Genomic DNA, 18,473 nt, shown 5'->3' on the forward strand with positions numbered 1-18,473 from the left:
TGTATTTATAATTCTATAAAAAATCCTTGCAATAAAATGCTTCTAGGAGGAAATTTCTGACTTACATGGTCAGAAATTCCATATTTAAGAACAAAATACATGAGGAACTTTGGAGATCTTGAGCCCTTCCTAGCACCACAAGAATTTTCCAGCACCATAAAGTTACAGGTAATTGATTTTCACTGTGTGCAGGGTGGGTTATGATGTGTTACAGAAAGCTTGTTTTTTAGCAGTAAGCAAACAGTCACGGGCATGAATGGAAAATACAGGGTGTATTTTGGTCGGATTTATAATAATGATTAACAAATGATTCACCTAAACGAGTGTCTTTCCTTGAAACACACCAAGATGAATTTTATGTCGGGGGAAGTTTGCATGTCTCCTGTCAGGTGTGCAGCACACAGGAGGAAGTGGATGTTAATGCAGCACAAATGATCCTTAATTCAGTGCTGTGTTTGAGTGCTGGGTGTTTATTGTCAGGATAATGAGAGAGGCTGCATGTTCTGCATCCATAAAATACAGGTTTCCATACATCATGTGCTCGGAGCAGGGCTACAGCTTGTGCTTAATCACTCCTCTGGAGATGCTCCCTGTTTCCTGTGGCCAGCAAGTGCCTGGAAATCCAGCCGGGTATTTTTTTCTGTTTCTTCTCAAAAAAGCCAGCCCAGGCAGCCAAACACTGCCTGCTTTCAACCCAAGGAGGAAAGACTTTGGGGGAAAAGCAGGAAAGGATAAAAACCCAAGGAGAAAAGACTGCAGAGACCTTTCCATGATCAGGATTCCAGAGAAGGCCACCCATGCATGAGCACTGGTGGTGCACTGAGGGGACTTCCAGGAGGAAATCGAGGCCATTTGAAAGAAGTTTCTAAGCAGTGTGGCTTCAAAGAGAAACTTTATTGATTAACAAACATAACCAGTTTATGTTCACACTACAGCATTTCCTGAAGGGGAAGGGATATCAGCTACTGTTTAACAGCTCCAGCAGGAGCAACAATGTCATACAAGGAGCCAACCTGGAAAACAAGAGGAAAAAGAGCTGATTCTTCTGTGGAATTCTGTTAAAACTGGAAAAACAGCACTTTTGGCAGGCCAGGTTGGGTTACATTTGCACTCTCCTATTTGGCAGCATGCAAACATTATCTCGTTTCTAAAGGAAAATAATTCCCAGTGGTGCGGCAGCAGAAGAGCAGGAAGCACCACCTTTAACCCGGAATGGTGACCCCACCTATTGCAGCATTGCCCGGCTGGGTGTTTCCCGGGGTTGCCTGGCTGGGGACGGAGCCCAGGCCCTGAGGGCACGGCCATACCTGTTCGGAGCTGGGGACAGCCAGGCTGGGCAGCAGCCACACCCCCACCTGGCCACGGCTGTCCCCCAGGAGCAGGCACTCGGCGTTCCTGGCAAACAGCAGCGAGCTCAGGTTCCCCTCGGGGCTGGCAGCACAGCACAGCACCGGGTCGAAGCTGCAAGCCAAGAGTCAATGGGCACCATGCATGCATCAGCTGAAGGGCTGCACATCTCACTGGCTGTGGTCTAGGCTACCTCAGAAACTGGGAAGTGAGGCGGGGCTTGGTTTGGGCTCTGCCTGCTGAAAAATCCCAGCTGCTGTTAACTGAGATATCCTACTTGCCTAAAATCTGTCCTAACCTGGACAGTGGTGGTTAATATTTTTGTTAGATGAATAATTTGCAGGATGTGGCAGGGTTCTGGATCCACCAGGGCTTCACACTGACAGTAACACAAAACCCAGAGCAGCTGGACAAGGTCACAGGTAACTGAGTCACCTCAACTTCAGACCATCCAATCTTTACCAAAGGCTCAGGTTTGTTATTTGTCCTCCTAACTCTGCCACAATTTCTGCAGAGAAAGGGCAGTTTTGGCAGTTTTACACTTCATCAGCTCCAGGAGGCATCCAGCTCCTTCTCTTCTCACCCCAAATCTCTGGTAACCACCATCTGCTTTTACACAACGAGTATTTACAAACATGGAGCTGTAATGATCTGATAAAGACACTGACGAGGTAACAATGTGTGACAATTAAATTTCAGACTTTTCCTTGAGAAGAGTCCTTACTCACATGCTGACACTCAGGTCCCAGATCTCCACCCTCTTCTCGTTCACTGCTGCGAAGATGAGGGCTGAGTGTGGAGCCCAGCTGATGTCGTGAACAACAGCTGTGACAGAGGTGAAGGTTAAAAGGGGGGTGTGGGAATCCCGGTGCCACAAGAGGATGCTCCAGTCTGCAGAGCAGCTGAGGAACATGTCAGTGCTGGTGGGATTCCAGGCAACTTTGTACACAGGGCCCTGTTTGGAGAGAAACAAACCAGAACTGGGTGCTGCTGCAGAGCTACAGAATCTCTTCTAGAGCTACCCAGCCTTCCTCCCACAGGTAAGACTATTTAACTCTACAGGACAATCAGGTGTCTGATTGCTGTCTTAGAATAAAGCCAGAGCTAAAGCTTTAAAACAGTTTATAGTATCAGTTTTAATAAATTACTTGAAAAATTCCTGATAGATTGAAAATTCCTGACAGAAAGTAATGCTGTAGGACTGTGATGCTTTATGCTATGGGAATTCATTCCTAATATAAGAGAAGAAGTTTAGGTTTCTTTTGTTGCAGATGCTCACTAAATATAAGCAAAGATTCCATTTTTGAGTTGAGCAGTTCCTGCTGTCCTTGTTTACAGTGTCACTCACCTCATGGCCTCTGTATGTGCCCAGAATTTGCTCCTTGCCTGAGCAAGAGCAGCAGTAGATGTGTCCCTCTTCTGTTCCAGCAAGAAAAATATCAGTATCCTGAAAGAAAGGGCAGAGTGGCCTAGGTTGGATGGATTTATCACTCCTGCAGAAATCATCCAGGGCTGGAGGAGTTCAGAGCCAAGGAGGAGCTTCTGTGAGTGGTGGGGAAAGTGGAACCACAGCGTTGCACATTTCCTGGGCGTGTTCTCCACCAATGCACAACGTGCTGGGGTTTGACTCCTCAAAATCTTGGATTTTCAGCAATCCATGTGGAAAATACATGAATTCTTTGAGTGCTCTGTGGAGGAAGGACTCAGCTGGATGAAGAAAAGCTCAGCTGAGTCCTGGATGTGGGAGGTGTTGGACAAATTCTCCCAGCCTTGGCCATCACTCAGAGGGGAACTGCCCTGAGGCCTGCCCAAGGAAATGTGAGTAACGTGCCTGGGAGTGATGCCTGAAGTTTGAGCTTATTTACCCTATAAATCTATTTCCCACAATTTACCCTATAAATCCATTTCCCACAATTCTGTACTGCATTGGTGTATAACTCTGAATGGTATATAAATGTTAGCAAGTTCTCCTCTCAGCTCAGTCCCACAGAACAATCCTTTTCCAGCCCAAAACGAAGGACACCACTGCAGCTTCAGCCCCAAAAATTGCAAACAACAGGGAATGGGGGAGAGCAATCTCAGAGGATGGGACTGCAGAACCTGAAGCTGGAATTGGACACTGAACCCCAACATGGAAATGGACCAAAACTTATAAAAGGGTGAAAACTCCTGAAAACACCCATGGTCCATCCTGGGTGTAGCCCTGGCCAGGCTCTTGCACTGCCCAAGTGTATCATTCAAAGGCCTTTTAATAAATCCCCACTTTGTTCCTTTAACACTGCCCAGCCTGTATTCCTCCCCGTGTTCCAGGCAGCCTCTCTGGGCATCAGGAAGACAGGGCTTGTTTTACCACTTCACCCATTTGGGGTAAACCTTAGTAGCTAGAAAGCAATTTATTTCAAAATTAACATGCTTTAAATAGCAGTGCCAAGTCCCTGGCTAGCTCCCACCTCTGCTGCAGAGTTTTCCTGGCTAACACTCCAGCCAGGATGGGCTTCCTGAGCCTACCTTTGGATGGAAGTCAAAGCACATTCCAGCTGCCTGCTGTGATATGGGACCTTCACATTTCCTTTCTCTCTCGCCTGGTAATTTTTTCTTCTCACTTTCTGTTCGTTTGATTTGCATCACATCTGTGCAGAGAGCAGGAGGCTTTGTCAGACGGGAGTGAGGAACCTGTGCCGCCCTGGGATGCCCAGCAGCTCTGAGATGTTTTGTGGGATTACTGGTGTAAAGAATGCCAGCTGGGGTCAGAGAGAGCAGTTTCAGGGCTCACCAGAGCAATCCAGCCTTTGCTGAATGAACCACTGGGTCATCCTCCCATCTCCTGAGATGCACATCAGTCTCTCTTCTTTGTCACCTGCTGTTGCACCTCCTTCCTGCTCCACCCACTTCAGCTGCCACACAGGACCTTTGTGCTTATTTAGGCATGCACTGGGACAAAAAAATACATGTGGTAAATCACAGGTGAGCAAAGACAAGACAGCATGTTTGAAAAATAATTAAACTTCCACTTTCTAATGACTGTTAAGTCTTATAACAGAAATGTTTAGCTTTTCTTTTTAAAAAAATGGTCTGAACACTGGGGTTGTTTTCTCTAGAAGAATGTTTCCTTATTAAACATGTTTGATAATTAGTTTCAGGGCACTGTTTATGTGCTTGTGCCATGAAATCAGTCTGCACCTTGTAGGAAAGACCTGGGGAGCTGCCCTTAGGGCAGGTGCTTCCTTTATCACCCACCCATCCCCTCTCTCATTTTATTCTTAATTCCTGCTCACCCCTCACTTTTGTTTTGGCAAGAGGGATCAGAGAGAAAGCACCAAAAGCTACCCCTAGTGTGCCACAAGGATTTATTACCCGGGGCTGGACTGTCCCAGAATATGAATTATTTATTAATGAATCTATAATTGACGGGGTGCATAGCTGCAGTCCCTGAGGCTCCCCGTTGGCCTGTCCCAGCCCTGCTGGCTCAGGAGAGGAGGAGGAGGATGAGGAGGACATCCCTGACCTGCTGTCCAGCAGCGCGGTGTCCTGGCGGCCGCGCACGTCGTAGACGGCCACGCGGCCACTGGCTGTCCCCACCGCCAGCAGCTGGGGCCTGGCCCGGGAGAAATCCACAGCGGTGACGCCGTGCTCGCAGCGGAAAATGCGCTCTGGCCACTGCCCGGAGAGAGCACAGCAACCCCTGAGCCGGGCTGGCAGCCCCCTCGCCCGTCTGAGACTCAGAAATGCCAGGGATGGTGCCCACGGGACCAGAAATTCTGACTGGCGCCACGTGTTTATTGCTACAACTGATAAAATTAGGAAAAGGATAAAGATTGGGCAGAAATATGACACTGGAAAATAAGTTAGATGAGGCTACTCCCAACCAAATACATAAAAATATCTGTGGTGACAGCAGAGAATCATGACAGTATTTGGTACGGCAAGGCTGCTCCAAACCAAATACATAAAAATATCTATGGTGGCAGCAGGGAATCATGAGAGTATTTGGTGTGGTAATGATATATCAAGGATTTGACTCTGCCTGGTCTAAATTAGTCTAATAGAATTTTGGCCAAGAGAAGTTCGTAGTAGAAATCAAACTGGAATGTTGTAATTTATGGCAATCAGAATTTTTTTACTTTGGGACACCTTGTAAGTGAGATTTCAAAATTATTTTTTTTAAATGGTTGGTTTTAATGATTGGTTTTAAATGATTCATTCTTTTAATGGTTGGTTTTAAATGATCCCTTCTCAGATGGATCTGCAGAGGTGTAAATGTTACATCTATGAAATTTCCTCTTCCGCTGACAGTGTTGTGAGAAGTTAGAGTAAATAACTGTAGCTAAAAGGGAAACAGAGCAGAAATTGTCCAGAGAAAAGCAGATTGCAGGGAAAGCAAACAAAAGGGCTCGTTACCATGGGGTTCTTCAGCGACCAGCAGCAAGCCAGGCCTTTCTTCTTACCCCGAGAAACAAATTCCCTGTAACCAACAGCCAGGAGATCCTGCAAGCACAGAGCAACAGCAGGGCCTCAGATCCACCTGGAGCTCCGCAGGACATTTCCAAAGCTCCTTTGTGTCTGGAATAACAAAGCTTCTCTCCCATGGAGGAGATACATTGCTCTATAATCATATTTTACTGTGCATTATTTAATAGAGTACTTCTAATTTTCCCTTTCAGGGTCAGCTGTAAAAGGAGCTTCAGAGAGCACCTCAAATTCCGGGTTTTAGCTTTCCACAATCCAGTGAATTCCCTTCATTCCTTTCCATAGGCAGAAGTAAAAACCAGCAGCCTTTAGCCTTCATCTCCAGTAATTTTTCTTGTCTTGCACTCAACAAGTAGTTTGTGAAACTCACATTTTAAAAGGAGCTGATTGTTTGCCCTGTATTCTAAGACTGAAGTCTCTAAATGTGTCTAACTTTTTAATATCTGGAGATTTGGTGCACTAAAAGCATGAAATGGTCTTTGTTTTCTCTCTTTTTTCCCCCCTCACTGGGTTTCTGTTTCTCATCCTCAGCTGCTGTTTGCCTCTCTTCCATTCATTATTTTTGTTTAATAAATGAGTTCTGGTGGGCAAACAGATATTTACATGACCAGATTTAGGAAGCTTTGTCTTCTGTGCTGTTATTGTGCATCTTATCCTTGAATTTTGAGGAATTCTGCTGTTTTGCGAGGCTCCTGTTAGAGACAAAGATGTGGTGTCTAAACTACCACAAACAAACTCCATCAATGAAAACAAAGTTTAGCAGCAGGGGTTAAATTTCAATTTTAGAACAGCCCAAGTCTATGAACATTGCTGCTCAGGGAGCAATTAATGAAATTCTGGGCCGATTAAAGCTGTGGTGTGTAGGGAAGCCCATAGGTTAAAGTGAGAGCGAGAGATTGGATCAGGATTTATTGCCAGCCCCAGCTGCCTGTCCCAGTCTGTGGCCAGCTCAGCTCAGGAGGGTTTGTGCACTCACAGGGTTTGCTTTGTTCCAAGACATGCTGCTCACGCTGTGGCCCCTGGTTAAATCACACCTGTAGGACCACAGCAGCTCCAGCCTGGGGCCTGCCTCCTCTGCTGGGCCTTCAGCTGCCTCTGCTGCTTCCTCCTCATCCTCATCCTCATCCTCCTCCTCCTCTTCATCTTCTTCCGCCTCAGTGTCTGAGGTGACAACGGGTTCTAAAATGCACAGATACAGAGTCTGAGTGGAAATATTTCGCTTACCTCATTACAGGTATAATTGTATACATAATTTATATTTATTTTTATTAATATTTATTTTTACATACTATTATATATATATTATTTTATATTTATATATTATTTTATATTTATATATAACCTATGTAATATAACCTATATTATTAAATATTATATTATTAAATATTAAATAACCTATATTATTATATATTATCTATATTATTATAGGTTGTTATCTCACTCCAATTATTCACACCAGAAGAAAAATTTGCCGGGAAAGGGGAAGGGAAGGGAAGGGAAGGGAAGGGAAGGGAAGGGAAGGGAAGGGAAGGAAAGGAAAGGAAAGGAAAGGAAAGGAAAGGAAAGGAAAGGAAAGGAAAGGAAAGGAAAGGAAAGGAAAGGAAAGGAAAGGAAAGGAAAGGAAAGGAAAGGAAAGGAAAGGAAAGGAAAGGAAAGGAAAGGAAAGGAAAGGAAAGGAAAGGAAAGGAATTAAGACATCCTAACTTCTAAAACTGTGCCTAAAATTGCTTGGGGACAGAGCAGACAGCTGGATTGGGCTGGAGTGAGCCAGGTCTGCTGCAGGTGCATTTAGCTAGCCAGGCAAAAGTGAGGAAATTCTGTGGAAAATGAGGAGTTTCTGGCTGGAAAGAGGGTACTGAGAAGGAACAAACCTATGAGGACGGGAATCTGCCGATAGACTGCGAGCTTGGGTTGGAAAATGTTCTCCATGAGAATCCTCTCCATGACAACTAAATCCTGCTGCAGCTTTGCTGAGGTCAGGATTGCTCCTGAGTGGCATTCCTGCTCCTCGGGGCTCCTGGCAGGAGCAGCACTGTCTGCAAGGGGGATGGAAGAAGCTGAATTACAGAATCCTGGCATATTCCAGGCTGGAATGGACCCACAAGGATCCATGGATGCAGCCCAACAGGCCCATGCTGCCTGATAACAGATAAATGGCATAGAAATGCTTTGAACATGATAAAACTTCACACAGAAAGATCAAGGGATAAGAATTTTCCTCCACCTGAAAAAAGCAGAGAATTCCAAAAATACTTTCACTGTGATTTTTTTTCCCTATAATTTTCTTATTATTTTATCATCTTATCATTTTTTTCTCATTATAATTTCCTTATCTTTTTCAGCTACTCCTGGAATTTTTCACAAATGGTGTTTTGCTTTTACTTTTTAAAGTGAGTACCAGCCATCTCTGTCGCTGGGTATTTCTCTTTATTTAAGATGATTTCTGATGGCAGTGTGCAGAGAAGTGCAGCCCTGCCCAAGATTCTTCAGCAGACTCACTTGCAGGTCCCAGGGATGTTTTCCAGGAAGTTTTCCCCACAGATCCCAGGGATGTGCCTGGTTTAGGAGGATGAGGAAGAGCAGAAATGGGAAATGTTACCTGTGGCAGAAGGGACAGCCCCAGGCCGACCCTGCTCTCCAGCTGTGAGAGACGTGCTGCTTGTCCCTGCTGGGCTTTTGGGTCCTTCTGTCTCTGCAGGTTCTGCTCCTGAGGCATCCAGGGGATGGTCCAGATCCCAGGGAGTCACCACCACCCCTGGGAATGAATTATTTGCATTATTATATTCTTTTTTTTGCATTATTATATTCTTTTTTTACATTATTGCAGGGAGCTTCCTACACCCCAACTGCTGGACTGGGCTTTGGAACCACCTCTGCTTCCAAAGCTGTTGGTATTTGAACTGATACTTTTCATTTAACATTTTAATTTCATCATTTAATTGCCATCCTTTACAAATTTACAGAAAAGGTTGCCTGTGCTTAATAAGAATCATTAAAGCAGATTATTTTAAAGCTCCTCCTGTTGTGTGATGCTGCAGCTCCATCAGGGTTTTTGCCTTGATGTGCTCAAGGGCTGGAATGAGCCCTGCTGATGCCACAAAACAAGTGGAAAATAGCTTTTCAAAACAGATTATTATCTACTTTTGAGGTTTTACATACACTAAGACACAGGAAAAGTGTTTAGAACAGCATTCCCTGTAATTTCTTTAGCCTCTCACACACAACAATAACGTTCTCTGGGAGCGTTAACAACAATTTTATTGCAATGGATTCAGTGTTCCAGCACTAAATTCAAGATTTAGGAGGGGCAGAAAAGGCCACCACAACCCACAGTGTCCTGCCTGCACTCAAAGCTCTGGAAGTGGAAATTGAGGGAACATCTGCTCAGAGATGGAAGTAAAAATTCCCTTTTGTCAGTGCCAGGTTTACCTTTCTCTGCCACGGTGATGGTCTCACATTGCACCTCCTTGGTTTTGGCAGCTCCAGAGAAGGTTTGCACGATTTTTTCTTCAAAGTACTCACTGTCAATTTTAGCCTCACAAAGCTCTGTGTAAATCTTATTCCTCTCCCTGGGGAATAAAGGAAACGGTGCCTGGTGAGTCCCTGGGAAATCCTGCCTGGAATTCTCAGGGTCTGGAACAAGGAGCTGATCAGGAGAGGCTTTGCCATGTCCCCCATGCACTGCTCTCTGCATTGCTGGGTGAAATCTCAGCCTTGGATTATTCAGCAGCTCGTTCTGATCTTTGTGATGCTGCCCTAAAACAGGAATGGCCTGTGCAGAACAGAGCCCAGAAAAAGCAAAATTCCCTTTGCCAGCTGCCCCTGAGCTTTGGGGAATTCAGAGCTCTCTCTACCTGGGAGTGAAAGGCAGGAGACAAAAAGGAAAGTTCTCCTTTTCTGTTCCAGCACTCCCACACAGCCCTGGTGGCTCAGGGAGCACCAAGGGGAGCTGCCTGCTACCTTCAACTCGTCCTAATTAATGAATAATTAGAAGTACCCACAAGAATCAACGCAGCAGCTTGGAATGTCTTACTGCTTTCATGGAAATCAAATTATCACCCTCCTCCACCCTGGATTCTCCTAAGCTGCCATGGATTCTCAATGGAAGGGGGGAAGAATTTCACCCACAACAGGGAGCTGTAAGAAATGGGGGCCAGCTGTGAAAAACACGTTTATTTTCTTGTGAAAATTTTAAAAGTTTCATAAAGGATAACAGGAGATAAAGAACACAGAGTGAAGATGAGGGCTGGGTGCATCTTGGCACTCAGCCAAGAGCACACTAATTTTTGGAGATGCCTTTTAAATATTTTTCTATTACGTTAGCTTGTTGTATATTCATAAATAATCAAGTTAAGTAAACTTTTTCTTAAACTAGTTTGCATATTCTAAGAATTGTTTAGCATGGCTCCTCTTCAGGTCTTTTATATAGCATCTGTATTTTTTGGTTGTGGGTTTAGGTTTTTCAATTACAATTTTTATTTATTTATTTATTTATTTAAAATATGTTATTTATTTATTTATTCTTTTATTTTGTTTAGGTGCTGGCCCACACTGTCTTTAGACAATGAGTGCTGATAGTTGGTATATTTGTAGTAGGTCTCTTCTTTAATATGTTTATTGGATGTTATTTCATCTAAGTTGGTACTTTAACACAAGTATGCTTATATCAGCTATTTCACTACTATGTCTAAGCTTAATTAACATAGAATAAAAAAAAAGATAAAAATAAAATAAAATCTAAAATTACTGTATCTTTATAACAATATATATAAATATATAGCAATATATAAAACCACAATATATATTAAAATATATATTCTATAAGATATATAGATATAATATCTAAAAATACACATTATTATATATAGCAATACATAAAATATATAATATATAGCAGTAAAATATAAATGAAATTATATATTTAAGCAAAGTTATTTTAACCCTACATGTATAAAATCTATTTTAATATTAGCAATATATAAAAATAATACATATATAATATATATAGCAACATATATATAAATAAAAATGATACGTTTATAGCACAGTTCTTTTAACACTACATGTATGAAATCTCTTTTAATATTAGCAATATATATACAAATTTAATATATATACATATTTTATATATAAAAATAAAAATTATATATTTATAGCAAAGTTCTTCTAACCGTACATGTATAAAATACATTTTAGTATTTACATTTATATGTAAATATTGTGTATATATAATATAATATAATATAAATAGCAATGTATATAAAACCAATATATTTATAGCAAACTTATTTTAGCCCTACACATATGAAATCTGTTTTAATCTTTGCAATGCCATTGGTGACTCACAGCACCCTGGGAGCCTCCTCTGCCTCGGTGGACACGAGGGCCGTGGGCAGGTGCAGCATCCAGCGCGTGTCTGTCTCTGTCAGCAGCACCTCCACCACCTGCTCCAGCTCTGCCTCTGTCAGGGCTGCCTCCTCCTCCTCCTCCTCCTCCTCCTGCTGCTGTTCTGCTGGGGCACCAGAGCACAAACAGCACCTTGGCTGCTCCAAACCAACGGGAAAGTAATGCTGGGAATCCAGCAAATCCCAGAATACACAATTTCACACGGGAAATGTCCAATTGCTGGGTGTGCTCTTTACCAGACAGGCTGAAATCTGCGTCTTCCTCAGGCTCTGCCTCATCCAAGCCGGGCTTGGTCGGTGACGTGTCCTGGGGTGACGTCCACAGGCTGCTGCCATGTGTCCTTCAGGGAGGAAAAACAAGCAGGAATTGTCTCAAAAACTAAAAAGTGTTTCTTTTCTGGAGGTACTTTTAAGTAAGTATAAGTATTTTTAATTATTAGTATTTTAATTATTAGTATTTATATATAAATACTATTAGTATCTATATGCAGTTATTAGTATTTATATATAAATATTATTAGTATTTATATTTAATTATTAGTATTTTAATTGTTAGTATTTATATTTAAATATTATCAGCATCTATATTTAATTATTAGTGTTTTAATTATTAGTATTTATATTTAAATATTATCAGTATTTATATTTAATTATTAGTGTTTTAATTATTAGTATTTATATATAAATATTATCAGTATTTATATTTAATTATTAGTGTTTTAATTGTTAGTATTTATATTTAAATATTATTAGTATCTATATTTAATTATTAGTGGTTTAATTATTAGTATTTATATTTAAATATTATTAATATCTATATTTATTAGTATTTTAATTATTAGTGTTTATGTTTAAATATTATTAGTATCTATATTTAATTATTAGTGTTTTAATTGTTAGTATTTATATTTAAATATTATTAGTATCTATATTTAATTATTAGTGGTTTAATTATTAGTATTTATATTTAAATATTATTAATATCTATATTTATTAGTATTTTAATTATTAGTGTTTATGTTTAAATATTATTAGTATCTATATTTAATTATTAGTGTTTTAATTGTTAGTATTTATATTTAAATATTATTAGTATCTATATTTAATTATTAGTGGTTTAATTGTTAGTATTTATATTTAAATATTATTAGTATCTATATTTAATTATTAGTATTTTAATTATTAGTATTTATATTTAAATATTATTAGTATCTATATTTAATTATTAGTATTTTAATTATATTTTTAAAGTTATTTTTAATAGATATTTGATCCTGGTTGCTATCCCAAGCCCTGGGGTTGTCCTTTGGACCAGCCAGCCTGGGAAACATGGCAAAAAAGCAATCTTCATCTCAGAAATCACTGTTTACTATTGTAATTATAAATTGTAATCAATTACAATTATTCCTTCATTTTGATAATGCTGTGGCTCAGGATTTTTCATTTAAAACACCAATAATTATTTCCCTTCTTTGCTTGACTTAATTGAGTTTGTCAGCCCAAATTCCACGGAGTTTGTTTTTCCCCTCTGTGCTGGAGGTTTGTAAATGAAAGTGTAGGGAAACATAATTTAGGAGTTTTAACTCCAAATTTTTTGTTCAAGAGCATTTTTGGAGATGGATGCACATAACCACACAGAGCTAACTTGCTTAAATATTATTAAAGCAGAGAATTTTTATTATGCTAAACATATTTTGATAGTTGAACTGGTATTTTTAATATCCTAATTCGATATTTTAATTTCTATATTTTATAATTTTGCATAAAAGCTTGTCTGCACTTACAGATAAAATACTTTAAAATACATACTTTATTTTTTTAAAAAATACTTTAAATGCTTTATTTTTTTTTAAATAAAACTTTTCTTGCCTGGCAGCATTTGGGTCTGGCTGGAAGAGGGGTTGGGGTGTCACATTCTTCCCTTCCTCATCAAAAACCTGGAGAAAAATTGGAATAATTTTCAGGATCATTTCCCTGTGTTATAGGGAGGGCACCTGGAAGGGGTTTGAATTCCTGCTTTCCTGCAGGACCAGCCCCAGTTTTGGGGATTCTTTGGGAAAAGCCACTCCTGTCACTGGGCTTGGAGGGGCAACCCAACCCTTCCAGGCCTTCCCACCTTTCCCAACCCAATAATTCCAGGGTTTCTGAGATCCTTCCTGCACATCAATTTGGGGCTTTTCCCACCTTTCCCAAGGGTGCCCAACCCAATAATTCCAGGGTTTCTGAGATCCTTCCTGCACGTGGATTTGGGGCTCTTCCCACTTTTTCCATCCCAAGAATTTCAGGGCTCTTTGGTTTTTCCCACAGGTGGATTTTGGGCTTTTCCCACCTTTCCCAGGAGCACCCACCCCAACTATTCCAGTTCTTCCCACAGGTGGATTTGGGGTTCTTCCCACCTTTCCCAACCCAAGCATTCCAGGGATTTTTGGTTCTTCCTGCAGGTGCTTTTTGGACTTTTCCCACTTTTCCCAAGGTGCCCAACCTAACTATTCCAGGGTTTCTGAGATCCTTCCTGCACGTGCATTTGGGGCTCTTCCCACCTTTCCCAACCCAGCCGTTCCAGGGCTCCATGATTCTTCCCTCAGGTGCATTTTGGGCTTTTCCCAAGGGGGTCCAACCCAACCATTCCAGGCTTCCCACAAATGGATTTTGGGCTCTTCCTACTTTTCCCAACCCAACCATTCCAGGACTCTCTGGTTCTTCTCAGACAGGTGGATTTTGGACTTTTCCCACCTTTCCCAAAAGCACCCAACCCAACCATTCCTGGCCTTCCCTCAGGTGGGTTTGGGTTCTTCCCAACTTTCCGAACCCAACCATTCCAGGGCTTTTTGGTTCTTCCTACAGACGCTTTTTGGGCTTTTCCTGCTTTTCCCATCTTTCCCAACCCAAACATTCCAGGATTTCCATGATCCTTCCTGCAGGTAGATTTGAGGCTCTTCCCACCTTTCCCAAGGGTGTCCAACCCAACCATTCCAGTTCTTCCCACCTTTCCCAACCCAACCATTCCAGGGCTCTTGGGTTCTTCCCACAGGTGGATTTGGGGCTCTTCCCACCTTTCCCAACCCAACCATTCTAGGGTTTCTGAGGTCGTTCCTGCATGTGGATTTGGGGTTTTTCCCACCTTTCCCAACCCAACCATTCCAGGGTTTCTGAGATCTTTCCTGCATGTGGATTTGGGGCCCTTCCCACCTTTCTCAGTCCAACCATTCCAGGGCTCTTGGGTTCTTCCCACAGGTGGATTTGGGGCTCTTCCCAAGGGTGTCCAACCCAACCATTCCAGGGCTTTTTGGTTCTCCCCACCTTTCCTAACCCAACCATTCCAGGGTTTCTGAGGTCGTTCCTGCACGTGGATTTGGGGCTCTTCCCACCTTTCCCAACCCAACCATTCCAGGGTTTCTGAGATCGTTCCTGCACGTGGATTTGGGGTTTTTCCCACCTTTCCCAACCCAACCATTCCAGGGTTTCTGAGATCGTTCCTGCACGTGGATTTGGGGCTCTTCCCACCTTTCCCACCCAACCATTGCAGGCCATGGCCCGGGTGGATTTTGGCTCTCCCCCCTCACCTGCGGGGCTCCCTGGCTGCCCCCAAGGACCCCGCCCTGGGGGGCTTTGCCCAGGGAAGCCGAGGAGGCCGTGGAGGCTCCGCGGGGGCTCGGGGCTCGGCTGGCGCCCGGCCGTGCCCTGCAAACAACACACGGGAACATTCATTTGTAAACATCCATCTGTTACCTGCTATCAGAAAGGACTTAAACCGTCTATAATAAAGGATTTTTATTAGAAATTTATTATATATTACCTAAAATTATAAAGGACTTAAACCATATATAATGAAGGATTTTTACGATTTCTTAAATATTATCATATATTATATATATGATTATATATATATTACCTAATTATATATTATATATTATAGATTATATATTACCTAATATTTTATATATTATATAAATAATATATATTATTTATACAATATATAAAATATATTTATATAATATATACAATATACATATAATAAATATATATATAATATATTATATATTACCTAATATTTTATATTTATATCTTTATTCTATATTTATATCACCTATATTTTTAAGGATGCAAACCATTTATAAGAAAGGATTTTTACCATTTCTTTAACATTAGATTATATATTATCTAAGATTTTAAAGGACGTAAATAATTTATAAGAAAGGATTTTTACCATTTCTTTAACATTATGATACATTATATATTACCTAATATTTTAAAGGATGTAAGCCATTTATAAGAAAGGATTTTTAAAATTTCTTATATTACAACTTATTTTTAATAATTGCTTATAATTCCCAATCATTTAAAAGGATTTTAACAATTTTTAACTATTTATAAGAAAGGATTCTTATAATAGATTATATATTATCTAATATTATAAAGCATGTAAACCATTTATAAGAAAGGATTTTTACCATTTCCTAAATATTATAATAGATTATATATTATCTAATATTATAAAGGATGCAAACTTTTTATAGGAAAGGATTTTTTACCATTTCTTAAATATTATAATTGATTATATATTACCTAATATTTTAACCATGTAAATAATTTATAATAAAGGATTTTCACAATTTATTATCTATTATAATAGAATATATATTACCTAATATTTTAAAGGATGTAAACAATTTATAAGAGAGGATTTTCATCTTTTCTTATATAACTTATTATTTATTACCAATTATTTTAAAGGATTTTAACAATTTATAATAAAGGATTCTTACATTGATTATATATTATCAATTATGTTAATGGATTGCAACCACTTATAGGAAAAGATTGTTACCATTTCTTATAGAGTATAACTTATATATTACCAATTATTTTAAAGAATTTTAACCATCTATTGCTATTTATAAGAAAGGTTTCTTCCAATTTCTAATGTACTATAATTTATTATAAAATATAAATTATTTTAAAGGATTTTAACAATTTAGAATAAAGGATTCTTATAATTAGTTATATATTGCCAATTATTTTAAGGGAGGTAAATCACTTCATAATCAATACAATAATGTAATAAGTAAAATATTTGTAGCAATTTATTTACCATAAACTATTATGTATTATGACATATTATTGAAGGTAATTTGTTATGTATTACAATTTTTTATGTATTACCAATCATTTTAAGGGATGTAAATAATTTATAATACAAGATTGTGGGACTGCAGCTACTTATGGATTATGATTTATGATATATTAATAATTATTTCAAGGGATCTTAAGCACTTATAAGGAGTTCAGCCATTTGATATAATTTATTGTGTACAATAATTAATTACATATTGACAATTATTGTAAAGGATTTTGACCATTTATAAATAGGGCTTTTGACTATTTATTTGTTATAACTTCTTATGCCTCATAATTTATTGAGAATGTAATTTATTATAGAGTGCAATTTATTATAGAATATAATTTATTATAGCATACAATTTATTATATACTACAATTCACTATCTATTACCCATTAATTCAAATATGTAAACCATTTATAATAAAGGCTTTTTACCATTGATTAATTATGACTTATTATAGAATATAATTTATTACATATTACAATTCATTAAATGCTACCCTTTGTTTTAAGGGATGTAAACCATTTATAATTAAGAATTCTGGACACTTATGTAATTTATTAAATATAATTTAATATTACAGAATATAATTATTTATTATAAGTTATGTATTACTAAGTATTTTAAGGGATGTAATCCATTTATACCAAAGGAACTTTTCCCATCATTAATTATAATTAATGATCTGTTATAATTGGTTCTGTACTATAATTTATCATCTATTCAGAGGCATTTTCAGGGTTTTAAAGCTTTTTAATTCCCATAACGTTGCAGTTTTAGGCCGGACCGCTCCCACTCACCGCGGAGGCCGCGGCCCCTGCATGGCGTCGCGCCGTTACCGTGACAACGCCGCCCAAGACGCGGCACGCCGATTGGCCGCCAGCAAGGGCGGCGCCGATTGGTCGGCGTGCGGCGCGCGGGCCGCGCTGTGCTCGCGGCCGCAGCCCCGGGCCGTCCCCGGCCCCGGTTCGGGTCCCGCCCCCGCCCCGTGTCACCGAACCGGCGCTGCCCGCGCCCGCCGCGACACCGCCCCGCCCGCCGCTCGGCCTTCCCGCGGGGCTGCGGCGCCTCGCTCGCGGGGGATTCGCCCCTGAGTCAGCAAAGTCGCGCCCGCCGGCTCTTTCGGCACCGCCCGCGGGGACCGTGTGAGGGTCGGGGATGCGGCTCCTGGGCGGAGGCGCCGGGCGCGCGTGAGCCGCGGCTCTGCAGGGGCACGGCCGAGGCCGCGGTGTCCTCGCTGTGACACGGCCGCGATGCCCGACGGGCGCGCCGGGCGCTGCCCCGCGCCGGCCCGGGGACAGCGCTGAGCCGGGCAGGTGAGGCACCGGGGCTGCACGGAGGACACGGTGAACGACCGCCGGGTCCGCATCTTTGTTGTGTTTATTCGGGGTGGTGTTACGGGTGTTGTGCGTAACCTGGAGCTGTTATTGTGTCTCCCAAGAGCTTCACGCCCAGCAAGAGCCCCCGTTCCCCGAGGACCCCCCGTTCGCCTCACGGCCGATGAGACTCCCCCCGCGCCTCTGCGGCTCCCCGCGTGAGTACGGCGGCCGCGGCCGGACTGGGGAGGGGAGGGGGAGCGGGGCGATGATGCCGAGGCGGCGGCGGGCGGGGCCGGGGGCACTCGGGGGCCGTGAGGGGCCGCGGTGAGCGGGAGCTGCAGCACCGAGCACCGGCCGGGGCGGGGCCCGGGCATTGAATGAGCTCAGAGGGGACGTGGCCTCAGCGTGATTGCCAGGTGGGGGGCGGGGCTTGTTCTTTGGTGACACGCGAGGGGCGTGGCTTGTGCCGGATGACATATATGGGCATGAGGGGGCGGCGGCGGCCGCGCCTTGGCCGGCTGGGGGCGTGGCCTTGCGGTTTGAGTGACAGGCGGGGCCTGTGGCGTCGTGACAAACGAGGGGCGTGGCGTGTGCGCTGAGTGGCAGGCGGTGGGGAGCGGTGTGCGCTTTGATTGACGTGTAAGGAGGTGGCCTTAGACTTTGAGTGACAGATTCAGCCTTGCCTGTGCGTTGCGTGACAGGCGAGGGCGTGGCCAATCCCCCAAGTGACAGGAAGGGGGCGCGTCCTCCGCCCTGACTGACAGGCTGAACAGCGCTATATTACACACTAGTGGGCGTGTCCTCCCGTTGAC

General features: G+C 41.7%; 1 protein-coding gene across 1 annotated transcript; it reads right to left on the reverse strand.

Annotated features, from left to right (window-relative positions):
• Positions 1-1,094: 1,094 nt before the first annotated feature.
• DNAI4 (dynein axonemal intermediate chain 4) lies at positions 1,095-17,165 on the reverse strand. Its single transcript, XM_058808096.1, has 17 exons — positions 17,143-17,165; positions 14,783-14,900; positions 13,089-13,156; positions 11,457-11,526; positions 11,161-11,303; positions 9,244-9,383; positions 8,414-8,569; positions 7,686-7,850; positions 6,926-6,993; positions 6,791-6,865; positions 5,746-5,832; positions 4,853-5,004; positions 4,121-4,278; positions 3,856-3,977; positions 2,696-2,794; positions 2,076-2,302; positions 1,095-1,461 (listed from the first exon to the last, which is right to left on the reverse strand). Exons 1-17 carry the CDS (start codon positions 17,163-17,165, stop codon positions 1,203-1,205), a joined length of 2,130 nt encoding a protein of 709 aa, XP_058664079.1. The 3' UTR covers positions 1,095-1,202.
• Positions 17,166-18,473: the final 1,308 nt, after the last annotated feature.

This window comes from Ammospiza caudacuta, chromosome 7 (assembly GCF_027887145.1).
Source record: "Ammospiza caudacuta isolate bAmmCau1 chromosome 7, bAmmCau1.pri, whole genome shotgun sequence".
NCBI lineage: Eukaryota > Metazoa > Chordata > Aves > Passeriformes > Passerellidae > Ammospiza > Ammospiza caudacuta.